The sequence below is a fragment of the Stegostoma tigrinum genome, chromosome 47 (assembly GCF_030684315.1).
Source record: "Stegostoma tigrinum isolate sSteTig4 chromosome 47, sSteTig4.hap1, whole genome shotgun sequence".
In the NCBI taxonomy this organism is placed as follows: Eukaryota; Metazoa; Chordata; class Chondrichthyes; order Orectolobiformes; family Stegostomatidae; genus Stegostoma; species Stegostoma tigrinum.
In genome coordinates, this window is record NC_081400.1 from 7,395,786 (window position 1) to 7,410,088 (window position 14,303).

The window sequence follows — 14,303 nt, forward strand, 5'->3', positions numbered from 1 at the left end:
TTCAACTTTCTGAATAATCGATTTTGCCCATTTCTGGACGCTGTGCGCAATTTTTCATGGCCAGTCCACCCTAGCCTGCATATCTTTGGACAATGGGAGGAAACTGGAGCAGGGAGGCTCCAGGGAGAATGTGCAAACTCCAATCAGACAGTTGCCCGAGAGTGGAATTGAACCCGAGTCCCTGGTGCCATGAGGCAACAGTGTTAACCACTGAGCCACCGTGCTGCCCCAGCCATAGGGCAAGGAATCCTGGACATAATGTCCCAGCTAGGAATCCAGAGGGTAGGGTCTCTTTGGGTGAGGGTTGGGGGGGCATCATAGGGGAAGGGGCAGGTGGCAGATGGCATGCAGGGGGAGGTGGGGATGGAGGTAGGGGGAGGGGTGTATAAGGTGGGGGTGGGGAGAGAATGTGGGTTTGGGGGTGTGGGTGTGGCTCACAAGGGTTTGAGTCCCATCACAACCCCAGGTGGAATTTAAACTTGATGAAAAAAATCTGGAATTGGAAACTAGATGGTGCCAGTGACAACCGTCTTTGATTGTGGTGAAACCCTCATCTAATGAGGGAAGGAAATCAGCTGTCCTTACCAGTCTGGGCCTACACATGATACCAGACCCACAATGATGGAGAGCGGTACTCAGTCCAAAGTAACAAGGTGTGGAGCTGGATGAACACAGCAGGCCAAGCAGCATCTTAGGAGCAGGAAAGCTGATACTTAGACCCTTCATCAGAAAGGGTCTAGGACCCAAAACGTCAGCTTTCCTGCTCCTAAGATGCTGCTTGCCCTGCTGTGTTCATCCAGCTCCACATCTTGTTATCTCGGATTTGCCAGGATCTGCTGTTCCTATTAACTCAGTCCGAAAGGCAGTTAGAGATATCTACCTTTCCTCTTCATCTGGAAGCTCCCCAGCACACCCATCCTCACATCACCCTGTGACATTAATCTGAATTTTTCCTTCTTTGAGCTCGGAACTGGATGCAGCATTCACAAAGATGATTGTGGCAGATGATAACAGAGCAGATTCTGGACCCAAAGCCATGGCACCCGCTCCTGAGCTTAGTTTCTCTGAAACATGCTCATCCGCAGCCTTCCAGTCTTCCATGACCTCATTCCCAGCACATTGCACTTTAAGTGGCTCCATCCCAGTTAATGGACCTGTTTTAACAAACCCGAAGAACAAAGAACAATGCAGGAACAGGCCCTTCAGCCCTTCAAGCCTGTGCTGCCACATTTTGCCCTTCCATACTAAACTGTCTTCACGTACAGGATCTGTATCCCTCTATTCCCTTCCTATAGATGTATTGTTCCAGGTGCTTCTTGAATGCAGCTGTCGTGTTGGCTTCCACCGTCTCCTCTGGCAGCAAATTCCAAGCACTCCCCACCCTTTGTGTGAAAAACCTGCTTCATACATCCCTTTTAAACTCCACTCCCTCCTCCCCACCTTGAACCTGTGACCCCTCGTAATTGACTCCTGCACCCTGGGAAAAAGCCTCATACCTTTCCGGTCTACCCATGCCATTCACAATCCTATAAACTTCTACCAGGTCACCCCTCATCCTCCTGAGTTCCATTGAAAACAAACCCAGTCTATCCAAAAGATAGTAAGAACTGCCAATTCTGGAATCAGAGTTATCACAGTGTAGAGCTGGAGGAACGCAGAAGGCCAGGCAGCGTCAGAGGAGCAGGGAAGTTGGCATTTCAGGTCAGGACACTATTTCTGAAAAAGGGTTCTGACCTGAAACGTGAGCTTTCCTGTTCCTCTGATGCTGCCTGGCCTTCTGTGTTCCTCCAGCTCCATGCTGTGTTATCACAGTCTATCTAACCTTCCTTCATTGCTAAACTTGTGAAAACATTGGAGATATTCTGTGGGCGGAGAAACAGAGTTCACATTTCGAGTCCAGTAGGGCTCTTCTTTGGGACCGAGGTTCAAAGGAACAGATGTGTGCCCATCACCACATGCGACAGTATTGGAAAGGGTACAGAGGAGATTTACCGGGACGCTGCCTGGGCTGAAGTGCTTCAGGGATGGAGAAAGGTTGGACAGACTGGAGTTGTTTTTCTTAGAGCAGGAAACACAGAGGGGAGGTTTTGGGGGTAACAAGACTGGTCTATGAGGGGCACAGATGGGGAGAAACTTTTCCCCTTACTAACGGGATCAATAGCCAGAGGAGAAAAACTGAAGGGAAGGGGCCGGATGACAAGAGGGGATTATAAGACAAACCTTTCTTTCACTCCCAGAGGGAAGTGCACATCTGGAATGTACTGCCTGAAAGGCTGGTCAAATCAGCAACCTTCGAGATATTTACGTACAGTTTAGATGATAACTTTTGAAATACATTAGCTGTGTCTCAAGTTGCTGGAAAATGAAATTAGAATAAGTGGATTGGGGGCTATGGATGTTGCAGCAGCCCAAAGGGGCCTTTATCCGTGCATTAAAACCTCTCCAACTTCCATATCTCCTCTTGGAGTGTTGTTCGCCCCCTGAGGATGATGGAGGGGCACATTGAGGTGCCTGCTCAGTTAGAGAGGAACATCAAAAGCAGCTGCAGGAGTAGACCTTTTAGCCCTTAGTACCTGTCCTGCCAAGTCAGTAGGATAATGACTGTTAGCATCCAACTCAGTCCCCTGTTCACCATTGGATCTCGTTAGCCCTGAGATCCATATCCGACTCCCTGAAAACATTTAATCTTCCTCCATCGACTGCTTTCTGTGGCAGTGAATTCCACAGGTTCCCCACTCTCTGGGTGAAGACATTTCTCCTCATCTCAGTCCTACCCCACCTCCTTTAGACTGTGACCCCCACCCAGTCCTGTGTTATACCCCCGCCCCAACCCACTCATCAGAAATATCTGTGTGCCTTTGTCTCTGTCTAATCCTGTTAGAATTTTATAGGTTTCTAAACTCATTCTTCTAAACTCCCAGTGAATATACTCCTAATTGATCCAGTGTCTCTCCATGTCAGCCGTGCCATCCCAAGAATCAATCTGATAAACTTTTTTCTCACTCCCTCCTCATCCAGAACATCCTTTTGTCTGTAAAAATGACCCTGTGCTCCCTGTTGCCTGCCACTTTAACACACCACCCTGTTTCCTGGCCAACACCTCTGTCTTGGGCTTGCAGCAGTGCTCCAGCGAAGCTCAGTGCAAACTGGAAGAACACACCTTGGGACCCTGCAGTCGTGGTACCCAATGTTGGATTTTCAAACTCCTTGGTTTACCGTTATTCATCACTTTGCCTTCCTCAGCACCATCCTCTCCCTCTCTCTCTCCGTCTCTCTCGGGGTTCCATCTCCACCTATCAGCTCACTCCTTCCACCCCTACTGTCTTCAGCGTACCTGCCACCATTTCTTAGCTGCAGTCACATGGTAAGAAGGGACCGAGACTTGGAGCATTAACTCTACTTATCTCTCCCTGAGAGAAGCTGCCAGACCTGCTGAGTTTCTCTGACGATTTCAGTTTTTATTTCATCCCTTATCTGTTCCATGCTGCAGGTTAGCTGCACATGAGATGGTTCCCTTTCAGTTCAGGTCTTTCCAGTAATCAATGTTTCTCTTCCTGAAACCACCAGCGAGATCTTGCCATCCAAGAGAAACCGAGTATTTCCAATACACAGCTCCCACAAAAGAAAGAGGAAATCAAGCTTGGAAAACGAGGTGAGTTGATGTGATCCTGCTGGAGAGAATATCTGTCGGTCCTCAGTGTGATAGCTGTCTTTCACTGTCTCCAGTGTGACCACTGTCTCTCAGTCTCCAGTGTGACCATTGTCTCTAATTGTCTCCAGTGTGACCACTGTCTCGAATTGTCTCCAGTGTGACCACTGTCTCGAATTGTCTCCAGTGTGACCATTGTCTCGAATTGTCTCCAGTGTGACCACTGTCTCTCAGTCTCCAGTGTGACCATTGTCTCTAATTGTCTCCAGTGTGACCACTGTCTCTAATTGTCTCCAGTGTGACCACTGTCTCTCAGTCTCCAGTGTGACCACTGTCTCCCGGTCTCCAGTGTGACCACTGTCTCCCGGTCTCCAGTGTGACCACTGTCTCTAATTGTCTCCAGTGTGACCATTGTCTCTGATTGTCTCCAGTGTGACCATTGTCTCTGATTGTCTCCAGTGTGACCACTGTCTCTCAGTCTCCAGTGTGACCATTGTCTCGAATTGTCTCCAGTGTGACCATTGTCTCTGATTGTCTCCAGTGTGACCACTGTCTCTAATTGTCTCCAGTGTGACCATTGTCTCGAATTGTCTCCAGTGTGACCATTGTCTCTGATTGTCTCCAGTGTGACCACTGTCTCTCAGTCTCCAGTGTGACCATTGTCTCTAATTGTCTCCAGTGTGACCATTGTCTCTGCTTGTCTCCAGATTGACCACTGTCTCTCAGTCTCCAGTGTGACCATTGTCTCAAATTGTCTCCAGTGTGACCATTGTCTCTGATTGTCTCCAGTGTGACCACTCTCTCCCGGTCTCCAGTGTGATCACTGTCTCTCAGTCTCCAGTGTGACCACTGTCTCTCAGTCTCCAGTGTGACCACTGTCTCTCAGTCTCCAGTGTGACCATTGTCTCTGTCTCCAGTGTGACCACTGTCTCTCAGTCTCCAGTGTGACCATTGTCTCTGTCTCCAGTGTGACCACTGTCTCTCAGTCTCCAGTGTGACCACTGTCTCTCATTGTGCCCAGTGTGACCACTGTCTCTCAGTCTCCAGTGTGATCACTGTCTCTAATTGTCTCCAGTGTGACCACTGTCTCTCAGTCTCCAGTGTGACCACTGTCTCTCAGTCTCCAGTGTGATCACTGTCTCTAATTGTCTCCAGTGTGACCACTGTCTCTCAGTCTCCAGTGTGACCATTGTCTCGAATTGTCTCCAGTGTGATCACTGTCTCGTGCTATCTCCAGTGTGACCATTGTCTCTAATTGTCTCCAGTGTGACCACTGTCTCTCAGTCTCCAGTATGACCACTGTCTCTAATTGTCTCCAGTGTGACCATTCTCTCTCAGTCTCCAGTGTGACCATTGTCTCTAATTGTCTCCAGTGTGACCACTGTCTCTCAGTCTCCAGTGTGACCACTGTCTCTAATTGTCTCCAGTGTGAGCATTGTCTCTCAGTCTCCAGTGTGACCATTGTCTCTAATTGTCTCCAGTGTGACCACTGTCTCTCAGTCTCCAGTGTGACCACTGTCTCTCAGTCTCCAGTATGACCACTGTCTCTAATTGTCTCCAGTGTGACCATTGTCTCTCAGTCTCCAGTGTGACCATTGTCTCTAATTGTCTCCAGTGTGACCACTGTCTCTCAGTCTCCAGTGTGACCACTGTCTCTAATTGTCTCCAGTGTGACCATTGTCTCTCAGTCTCCAGTGTGACCATTGTCTCTAATTGTCTCCAGTGTGACCACTGTCTCTCAGTCTCCAGTGTGACCACTGTCTCTCAGTCTCCAGTGTGACCACTGTCTCTAATTGTCTCCAGTGTGACCACTGTCTCTCAGTCTCCAGTGTGACCACTGTCTCTAATTGTCTCCAGTGTGACCACTGTCTCTCAGTCTCCAGTGTGACCATTGTCTCGAATTGTCTCCAGTGTGATCACTGTCTCGTGCTATCTCCAGTGTGACCATTGTCTCTAATTGTCTCCAGTGTGACCACTGTCTCTCAGTCTCCAGTATGACCACTGTCTCTAATTGTCTCCAGTGTGACCATTGTCTCTCAGTCTCCAGTGTGACCATTGTCTCTAATTGTCTCCAGTGTGACCACTGTCTCTCAGTCTCCAGTGTGACCACTGTCTCTAATTGTCTCCAGTGTGAGCATTGTCTCTCAGTCTCCAGTGTGACCATTGTCTCTAATTGTCTCCAGTGTGACCACTGTCTCTCAGTCTCCAGTGTGACCACTGTCTCTCAGTCTCCAGTATGACCACTGTCTCTAATTGTCTCCAGTGTGACCATTGTCTCTAATTGTCTCCAGTGTGACCATTGTCTCTAATTGTCTCCAGTGTGACCACTGTCTCTCAGTCTCCAGTGTGACCACTGTCTCTAATTGTCTCCAGTGTGACCATTGTCTCTCAGTCTCCAGTGTGACCATTGTCTCTAATTGTCTCCAGTGTGACCACTGTCTCTCAGTCTCCAGTGTGACCACTGTCTCTCAGTCTCCAGTGTGACCACTGTCTCTAATTGTCTCCAGTGTGACCATTGTCTCTCAGTCTCCAGTGTGACCATTGTCTCTGATTGTCTCCAGTGTGACCACTGTCTCTCAGTCTCCAGTGTGACCATTGTCTCTGATTGTCTCCAGTGTGACCACTGTCTCTCAGTCTCCAGTGTGACCACTGTCTCTCAGTCTCCAGTGTGACCATTGTCTCGAATTGTCTCCAGTGTGACCACTGTCTCTCATTGTGCCCAGTGTGATCACTGTCTTTCACTGTCTCCCGTGTGATCACTGTCTCTAATTGTCTGCAGTGTGACCACTGTCTCTCATTGTGCCCAGTGTGATCACTGTCTTTCACTGTCTCCAGTGTGATCACTGTCTCTAATTGTCTCCAGTGTGACCACTGTCTCTCAGTCTCCAGTGTGACCACTGTCTCTCAGTCTCCAGTGTGACCATTGTCTCTGATTGTCTCCAGTGTGACCACTGTCTCTCAGTCTCCAGTGTGACCATTGTCTCTAATTGTCTCCAGTGTGACCACTGTCTCTCAGTCTCCAGTGTGACCATTGTCTCTGATTGTCTCCAGTGTGACCACTGTCTCTCAGTCTCCAGTGTGACCATTGTCTCTGATTGTCTCCAGTGTGACCACTGTCTCTAATTGTCTCCAGTGTGACCATTGTCTCGAATTGTCTCCAGTGTGACCACTGTCTCTCAGTCTCCAGTGTGACCATTGTCTCTAATTGTCTCCAGTGTGACCATTGTCTCTGATTGTCTCCAGTGTGACCACTGTCTCTCAGTCTCCAGTGTGACCACTGTCTCTAATTGTCTCCAGTGTGACCATTGTCTCTCAGTCTCCAGTGTGACCATTGTCTCGAATTGTCTCCAGTGTGACCACTGTCTCTGATTGTCTCCAGTGTGACCACTGTCTCTAATTGTCTCCAGTGTGACCATTGTCTCTGATTGTCTCCAGTGTGACCACTGTCTCGTGCTATCTCCAGTGTGACCATTGTCTCTAATTGTCTCCAGTGTGACCATTGTCTCTGATTGTCTCCAATGTGACCACTGTCTCTCAGTCTCCAGTGTGACCACTGTCTCTAATTGTCTCCAGTGTGACCACTGTCTCTCAGTCTCCAGTGTGACCACTGTCTCTAATTGTCTCCAGTGTGACCATTGTCTCTGATTGTCTCCAGTGTGACCATTGTCTCTAATTGTCTCCAGTGTGACCACTGTCTCTCAGTCTCCAGTGTGACCACTGTCTCTAATTGTCTCCAGTGTGACCACTGTCTCTCAGTCTCCAGTGTGACCACTGTCTCTAATTGTCTCCAGTGTGACCACTGTCTCTAATTGTCTCCAGTGTGACCACTGTCTCTCAGTCTCCAGTGTGACCACTGTCTCTAATTGTCTCCAGTGTGATCACTTGCTCTCGTTGTCTCCAGTGTGACCACTGTCTCTAATTGTCTCCAGTGTGACCACTGTCTCTCAGTCTCCAGTGTGACCACTGTCTCTAATTGTCTCCAGTGTGATCACTTGCTCTCGTTGTCTCCAGTGTGATCACTATCTCGTGCTATCTCCAGTGTGATCGCTGTCTTTCACTGTCTCCAGTGTGATCACTGTCTCCTGGTCTCCAGTGTGACCACTGTCTCTAATTGTCTCCAGTGTGATCACTTGCTCTCGTTGTCTCCAGTGTGATCACTATCTCGTGCTATCTCCAGTGTGACCACTGTCTTTCACTGTCTCCAGTGTGATCACTGTCTCCCGGTCTCCAGTGTGACCATTGTCTCTAATTGTCTCCAGTGTGATCACTGTCTCTCATTTCCTCTAGTGTGATCACTGTCCCTTACTGTCTCCATGTGACCACTGTGTCTCATTGTGTCCAGTGTGATCACTGTCTTTCACTGTCTCCAGTGTGATCGCTGTCTTTCTCTGTCTCCAGTGTGACCACTGTCTCCCGGTCTCCAGTGTGACCATTGTCTCTAATTGTCTCCATGTGACCACTGTCTCTCATTGTGCCCAGTGTGATCACTGTCTTTCACTGTCTCCGGTGTGCTAGCTGTCTCCCAGTCTCCAGTGTGATCACTGTCTTTCACTGTCTCCAGTGTGCTAGCTGTCTCCCAGTCTCCAGTGTAATCACTGTCTTTCACTGTCTCCAGTGTGCTAGCTGTCCCTGTGTCTCCAGTGTGCTAGCTGTCTCCCAGTCTCCAGTGTGATCACTGTCTTTCACTGTCTCCAGTGTGCTAGCTGTCTCCCAGTCTCCAGTGTGATCACTGTCTTTCACTGTCTCCAGTGTGCTAGCTGTCCCTGTGTCCCTCAGCACTGACCCTGCGACAATGCGGTGCTTTCTCAGTACTGACCCTCCGACAGTGCGGTGATCCCTCAGCACTGTCCCTCCGACAATGCGGCGCTCCCTCAGCACTGACCCTATGGCGCGGTGCTCCCTCAGCACTGGCCCTCAGACAGTGCGGTTCTCCCTCAGCACTGACCCTCCAACAGTGCGGTGCTCCCTCAGCACTGATCCTCCAACAGTGCAGTGCTCCCTCAGCACTGACCCTCCGACAGTGCGGCGCTCCCTCAGCACTGACCCTCCGAAAATGCGGTGCTTCCTCAGCACTGACCCTCCGACAGTGCAGCGCTCCCTCAGCACTGACCCTCCGATAGTGTGGTGCTCCCTCAGCACTGACCCTCTGACAATGCTATGGTCCCTCAGCACTGACCCACCGGCGTGGTGCTCCCTCAGCACTGACCCTCCGACAGTGTGGTGTTCCCTTTGCACTGACCCTCTGACAGTGCGGTGTTCCCTCAGCACTGACCATCCAGTGTGGTGCTCCCTCAGCACTGACCCTCCAACAGAGCAGTGCTCCCTCAGCACTGACCCTCCGACAGCGCAGTGCTCCCTCAGCACTGACCCTCCGACAGTGCAGTTCTCCCTCAGCACTGACCCACCGACAGTGCGGCACTCCCTCAGTACTGACCCTCCGACAGTGCCCACTCCCTCAGCGCTGACCCTCCGACAGTGCAGTGCTGCCTCAGCACTGACCCTCCGACAGTGCAGCGCTCCCTCAGCCCTGACCCTCAGACAGTGCGGTGCTCCCTCAGCACTGGCCCTCAGACAGTGCGGTTCTCCCTCAGCACTGACCCTCCAACAGTGCGGTGCTCCCTCAGCACTGATCCTCCAACAGTGCAGTGCTCCCTCAGCACTGACCCTCCGACAGTGCGGCGCTCCCTCAGCACTGACCCTCCGAAAATGCGGTTCTCCCTCAGCACTGACCCTCTGACAGTGCGATGCTCCCTCAGCACTGACTCTCCGACAGTACGTCGCTCCCTTAGGAATGACCCTCCGACAGTGCAGTGCTCCCTCAGCCCTGACTCTCTGACAGTATGGCGCTCCCTTGGCAATGACCCTCTGACAGTGCCCACTTCCTCACTGCTGACCCTCTGTCAGTGCAGTGCTCCCTCAGCACTGACCCTCCGACAGTACGGCGCTCCCTCAGGAATGACCCTCTGACAGTGCAGCGCTCCCTCAACACTGACCCTCTGACAGCATCCATTTCCTCAGCACTGTCACTCCGACAGTACAGCGCGCCTTCAGGAATACCCTCTGACAGTGCAGTGCTCCGTCAGTACTGACCCTCTAACAGTGTCCTCTCCCTCTGCACAAGTTCCCTGACAGTGACCGCTCAGACAATGCTGACTGTCCAATAATCAAAAATTGTGATGTTATGGTCTTTTAGGGTCGATTGTCATAGATGTGAAAATGAGCAAGTCAAAATTAATACGACCTGGAAAGGACAAGAGGGGAGCCACACAGGAACAGGAGGTGAGTGCACAACACGTCCTTGCCTTTCCAGCCTGGAAGATTGAACCGTTCATGTGACTGGAGTTTTGCTTGGGTAACTGAAACTTCCTGGATCACAGTGAGTAGATGTTGCTTGTTGTCTCATCCCTTCACAAAGAGACAATGCAGGATTTCTCAACTGTGCGGAGGGTTCAGTGTGAACCAATATTGCTGGGACCAACGTTCCAGGGAAAATGGTAAATAGAGTGGCCGACGGGACTTTAAACTGGAAAGTGGGGCAGGGAGGAGGGAATGGTAAAACTCCAGAAAGTAGAATGGCCAATGGGGAACAAAGCAGCAGGTTAACATCTGTGGGAGTGGATTCAACTGCACAGTCAAAGTAATAAGAGAAAGGAGATCACAGGAGAACAAGGAACAAAGAAAATTACAGCACGGGAACAGGCCCTTCAGCCCTCCAAGCCTGTGCCAATCCAGATCCTCTATCTAAACCTGTCACCTAATTTCCAAGGTTCTGTATCCCTCTGCTCCCTGCCCATTCATGTATCTGTCCAGATACATCTTAAATGACACTATCTTACCCGCCTCTACCATCTCCACTGGCAACATGTTCCAGGCACCCACCACCCTCTGCGCGAAGAACTTTCCACGCATTTCTCCCTTAAACCTTTCTCCCTCACCTTGAAATCATGACCCCTAGTAATTGAGTCCCCCACTCTGGGAAAAAGCTTCTTGCTATCCACCCTGTCTACGCCTGTCATGATTTTGTAGACCTCAATCAGATCCCCCTTCAACCTCCGTCTTTCTAATGTAAATAATCCTAATCTACTCAACCTGTCTTCATAGCTAACACCCTCCACACCAGGCAACATCCCGGTGAATCCTCTGCACCCTGTCCAAAGCATCCACATCCTTTTGATAATGTGGTGACCAGAACTGTACACAGTACTCTAAATGTGACCGAACCAAAGTCTTATACAACTGTAACATGACCTGCCAACTCTTGTACTCAATATCCCGTCCAGTGAAGGAAAGCATGCCATATGCCTTCTTGATCACTCTATTGACCTGCGTAGCCACCTTAAGGGAACCAATGCCCTGAACATCCAGATCTCTCCATACGCCAATTTTCCCCAGGACTTTTTCCATTTACTGTATAGTTCGCTCTCGAATTGGATCTTCAAAATACAATTGGAGTGCATAGGAGGGGCTATTAAAGTCTCCAGCACACACAGTAGGACAGAGTGTTTGGAAAAGGCTAGGAGTGTAACTTCAAACACACTGGATAAACCAATGGCGATGAGAAGAAGGATGGCTAGTACAGGACTGGAGATGTTACATCTAGATGCATGTAATACGTGTAAAAAGGTAAATGTGCTTGCGGCGCAGTTTGAAATTGGCATCCTCGATGTGGTGGACATCACGGAGACGTGGCTGCAAGGGGATCAGCACTGGGAGCTAAACATCCACGGATATACATCCTGTCGAAAAGACAGGCAGGTGGGCAGAGGCTTTGGGGTTGCCTTATTAGTAAGAAATGAAACTAAATCAATAGCAAGAAATGTCGCAAGGTCAGTCGATGTAAAGTGGTGTGGGTAGAGTTGAGGAATCGCAAAGGTTAAAGAAACAATAATGGGAGTTATGTGCAGGGCCTCCAAACAGAAATGTGGGGCACAAGGTACACCAGGAGATGGAATAGGCATGGAAGAAGGGCAAGGTTACAGTGATCATGGGGGATTTCAATACGCAGGTGGACTGGGAAAGTCAGGTTGGTAGCGGATTGCAAGAATTAGAATTTGTGGAATATCAACAAGATGGCTTTTTGGAACAGCTTGTGGTGGAGCCCACTAGGGGACAGGCAATCCTGGATTTGGTAGCGTGCAATGAGGCAGATTTGATTAGAGACTTCAAGGTGGAGGAACCATTAGGAGGCAATGACCATAATATGATAGAATTTACTATGAAATTTAAGAAGGAGAAAGTGGGATCAGATGGACAAACTCCCAATCTTTAGCAGAGGTTGACCCCGCCCCGCCCCGAGAACCAAAACCGAAACACCCAAAGAGAAGCACCTTGTCCTATAATCTGTAACAAGAGTACAAAAAGTAGTGTCACTTGAGTAACTCGAGTATAGGAGTTGAAACATTATGTTATAATTATATAAATCGTTGATGAGGCTGCACTTGGAGCATTGTGTACAGTTTTAGTCACTCTGTTGTAGGAAAGACACAGTTAAACTGGAAAATGTGCAAAGAAGATTTAAGAGAATGTTGCCAGGACTAGTAGGGCTGAGTTGTAGGGAGAGGGTGGCCAGAATAGGACTTTATTCCTTGGAACATAGGAAAATAAGGGTTGACCTCATTGAGGTGTATAAAATCGTGAGGGGCATAGGTAGGACGAATGCATATAGTCTTTTTCCCAGGGACGGGGAATTGGAAACTAGAGGGCACAGGTTTAAGGTGAGAGGGGAAAGATTTCAGAAGGACCTGAGGGGCTACTTCTGCACACAGAGAGTGGTGCATAGATGGAAGGGGCTGCCAGAGAAAGTGGTGGAGGCAGGTACAACAGCAGCATTTAAAACAACATTTGGATAGATGCAGGGATGGGAAGGGTTTAGCGGGATTGGGACCAAATGCAGGCAATTGGAACTAGCTGAGCGTGCATCACGGACAGCATGGACCAGTTTGAGCCGAAGGGCCTTTTTCCATGCTGTATTACTCTATAAGTCTAAGTTAATCCTTTCATTCCTGGGATCATTCTTGGGAACTCTCTCTGGACCCGATCCAGGGCCAGTACCTCCTTCCTGAAGTATGGGGCCCAAAATTGGCCACAATACTCTAAATGTGGCCTGAACAGAGCTTTATGAAGCCTTTGTTGTACATCCCTGCTTTTATATTCTAGTCCTCTCAAAAAAAGTGCGAACATTATATTTGCGTCCCTAACTACTGACTTAACCTGCAAGTTTATTTTAAGAGAATCCTGGATTAGGACTCCAAGTCCCTTTGCACTTCAGATTTCTAAATTTTCTGCCTATTTAGAAAATAGTCCATGCTTTTATTCTTCTTACCAAAGTGCATGACCCCACACTTTCCCACATTGTACTATATCTGAGACTTCTTTGCCCACTTTCCTAATCTGTCCAAATCCTTCTACAGCAACGCCACCTCCTCAATGCTACCTGTCCCTCCACCTGTCTTTGTATCGTCTGTAAATTTAGTCAGAATGCCCTTAGTTCCTTCATCTTGATAAAGTAAAAAGTTGTGGTCCCAAAACAATACTCCAAGTGTAGCCTCGTGAACAATTTATACAACTGTAACATCCCAACTCCAATACTCAATGCCGTGACCAATGAAGGCGTGCTAAATGCCTTCTTCACCCACCCTGTCCACCTGTGACACCGCTTTCAATAAACTATGTACTTGTAACCCTAGGTCCCTCTGTTCCACAACGCTCCTCAGGACCTTACCATTTACTGTATAAGTCCTACCTCGTTTTGACTTTTCAAAATGCAACACCTCACACTTATCTGTATTGAATTGCATTTGCTAATTCTCAGCCCACTTCCCCATCTGATGAAGATCCCTCTGCAATTTTTGATAACCTTCCTCGCTATCAACGTTACCTCCTAATTTTGTATCATCTACAAACTTACTGATCATGCCTTGTACATTCACATCCACATCATTTCTGTCAATAATCAGTAACAAAGGTCCCAGCACCGACCCCTGTGGCACACCAGTAGTCACAGGCCTCCAGTCCGAGAAACAACCTTCAACCGTCACGGTCTGCTTCCTACCATCGAGCCAGTTTTGTATCCAGTCAGCTGGCTCTCCCTGGATCCCATGCGACCTAACCTTCATGACTAGCCTACCATGTGGGACCTTGTCAAAGGCCTTACTAAAGTCCATACAAACAACATCCACTGCCCTACCCTCATCCATCCCCTTGGTTACCTCTTTGAAAAACTCTGAAAGATTTGTTGGATATGACTTCCGCACACAAATCCATGCTGACTATCCCTAAGCAGACCTTGACTATCCAAATGTTGGTTGATCCTGTCCATCAGTATCCTCTCCAATAACTTGCCTACCACTGATGTCAGGCTCATTGGCCAGGAGTTCCCTGTAGGAGCACACTTAAGAGGGAAATTAGAAGAGCAAAAAGAGGGTATGAGATGGATCTGGCAGGTAAGATTAAAGATAATCCCAAGAGATTCTATATCTATATTACGAGTAAAAGGATGGCTAGGGAGAGAACAGGCCCCCTTAAAGATCTGCGTGGCCGTCGATGTGTGGAACCATCGGCCCATTTGTCTTTGCTCATTTTCTTAAATGATAGAACAACTTTAGCCACCTTCCAGTCTTCTGGAACTTCACCAGTGGCTAAAGATAGAGTAAAG

At 48.9% G+C, this 14,303-nt stretch overlaps 1 protein-coding gene across 1 annotated transcript in view; it reads left to right on the plus strand.

Annotated features, from left to right (window-relative positions):
- lrrc71 (leucine rich repeat containing 71) overlaps window positions 1-14,303 on the plus strand; it is a 79,291-nt gene that overhangs the window by 43,351 nt on the left and 21,637 nt on the right. The window contains exons 12-13 of the mRNA XM_059643008.1: window positions 3,568-3,652; window positions 9,843-9,928. Coding sequence (XP_059498991.1) covers window positions 3,568-3,652; window positions 9,843-9,928 — 171 coding nt within the window. The remainder of the gene's footprint in view (window positions 1-3,567; window positions 3,653-9,842; window positions 9,929-14,303) is intronic.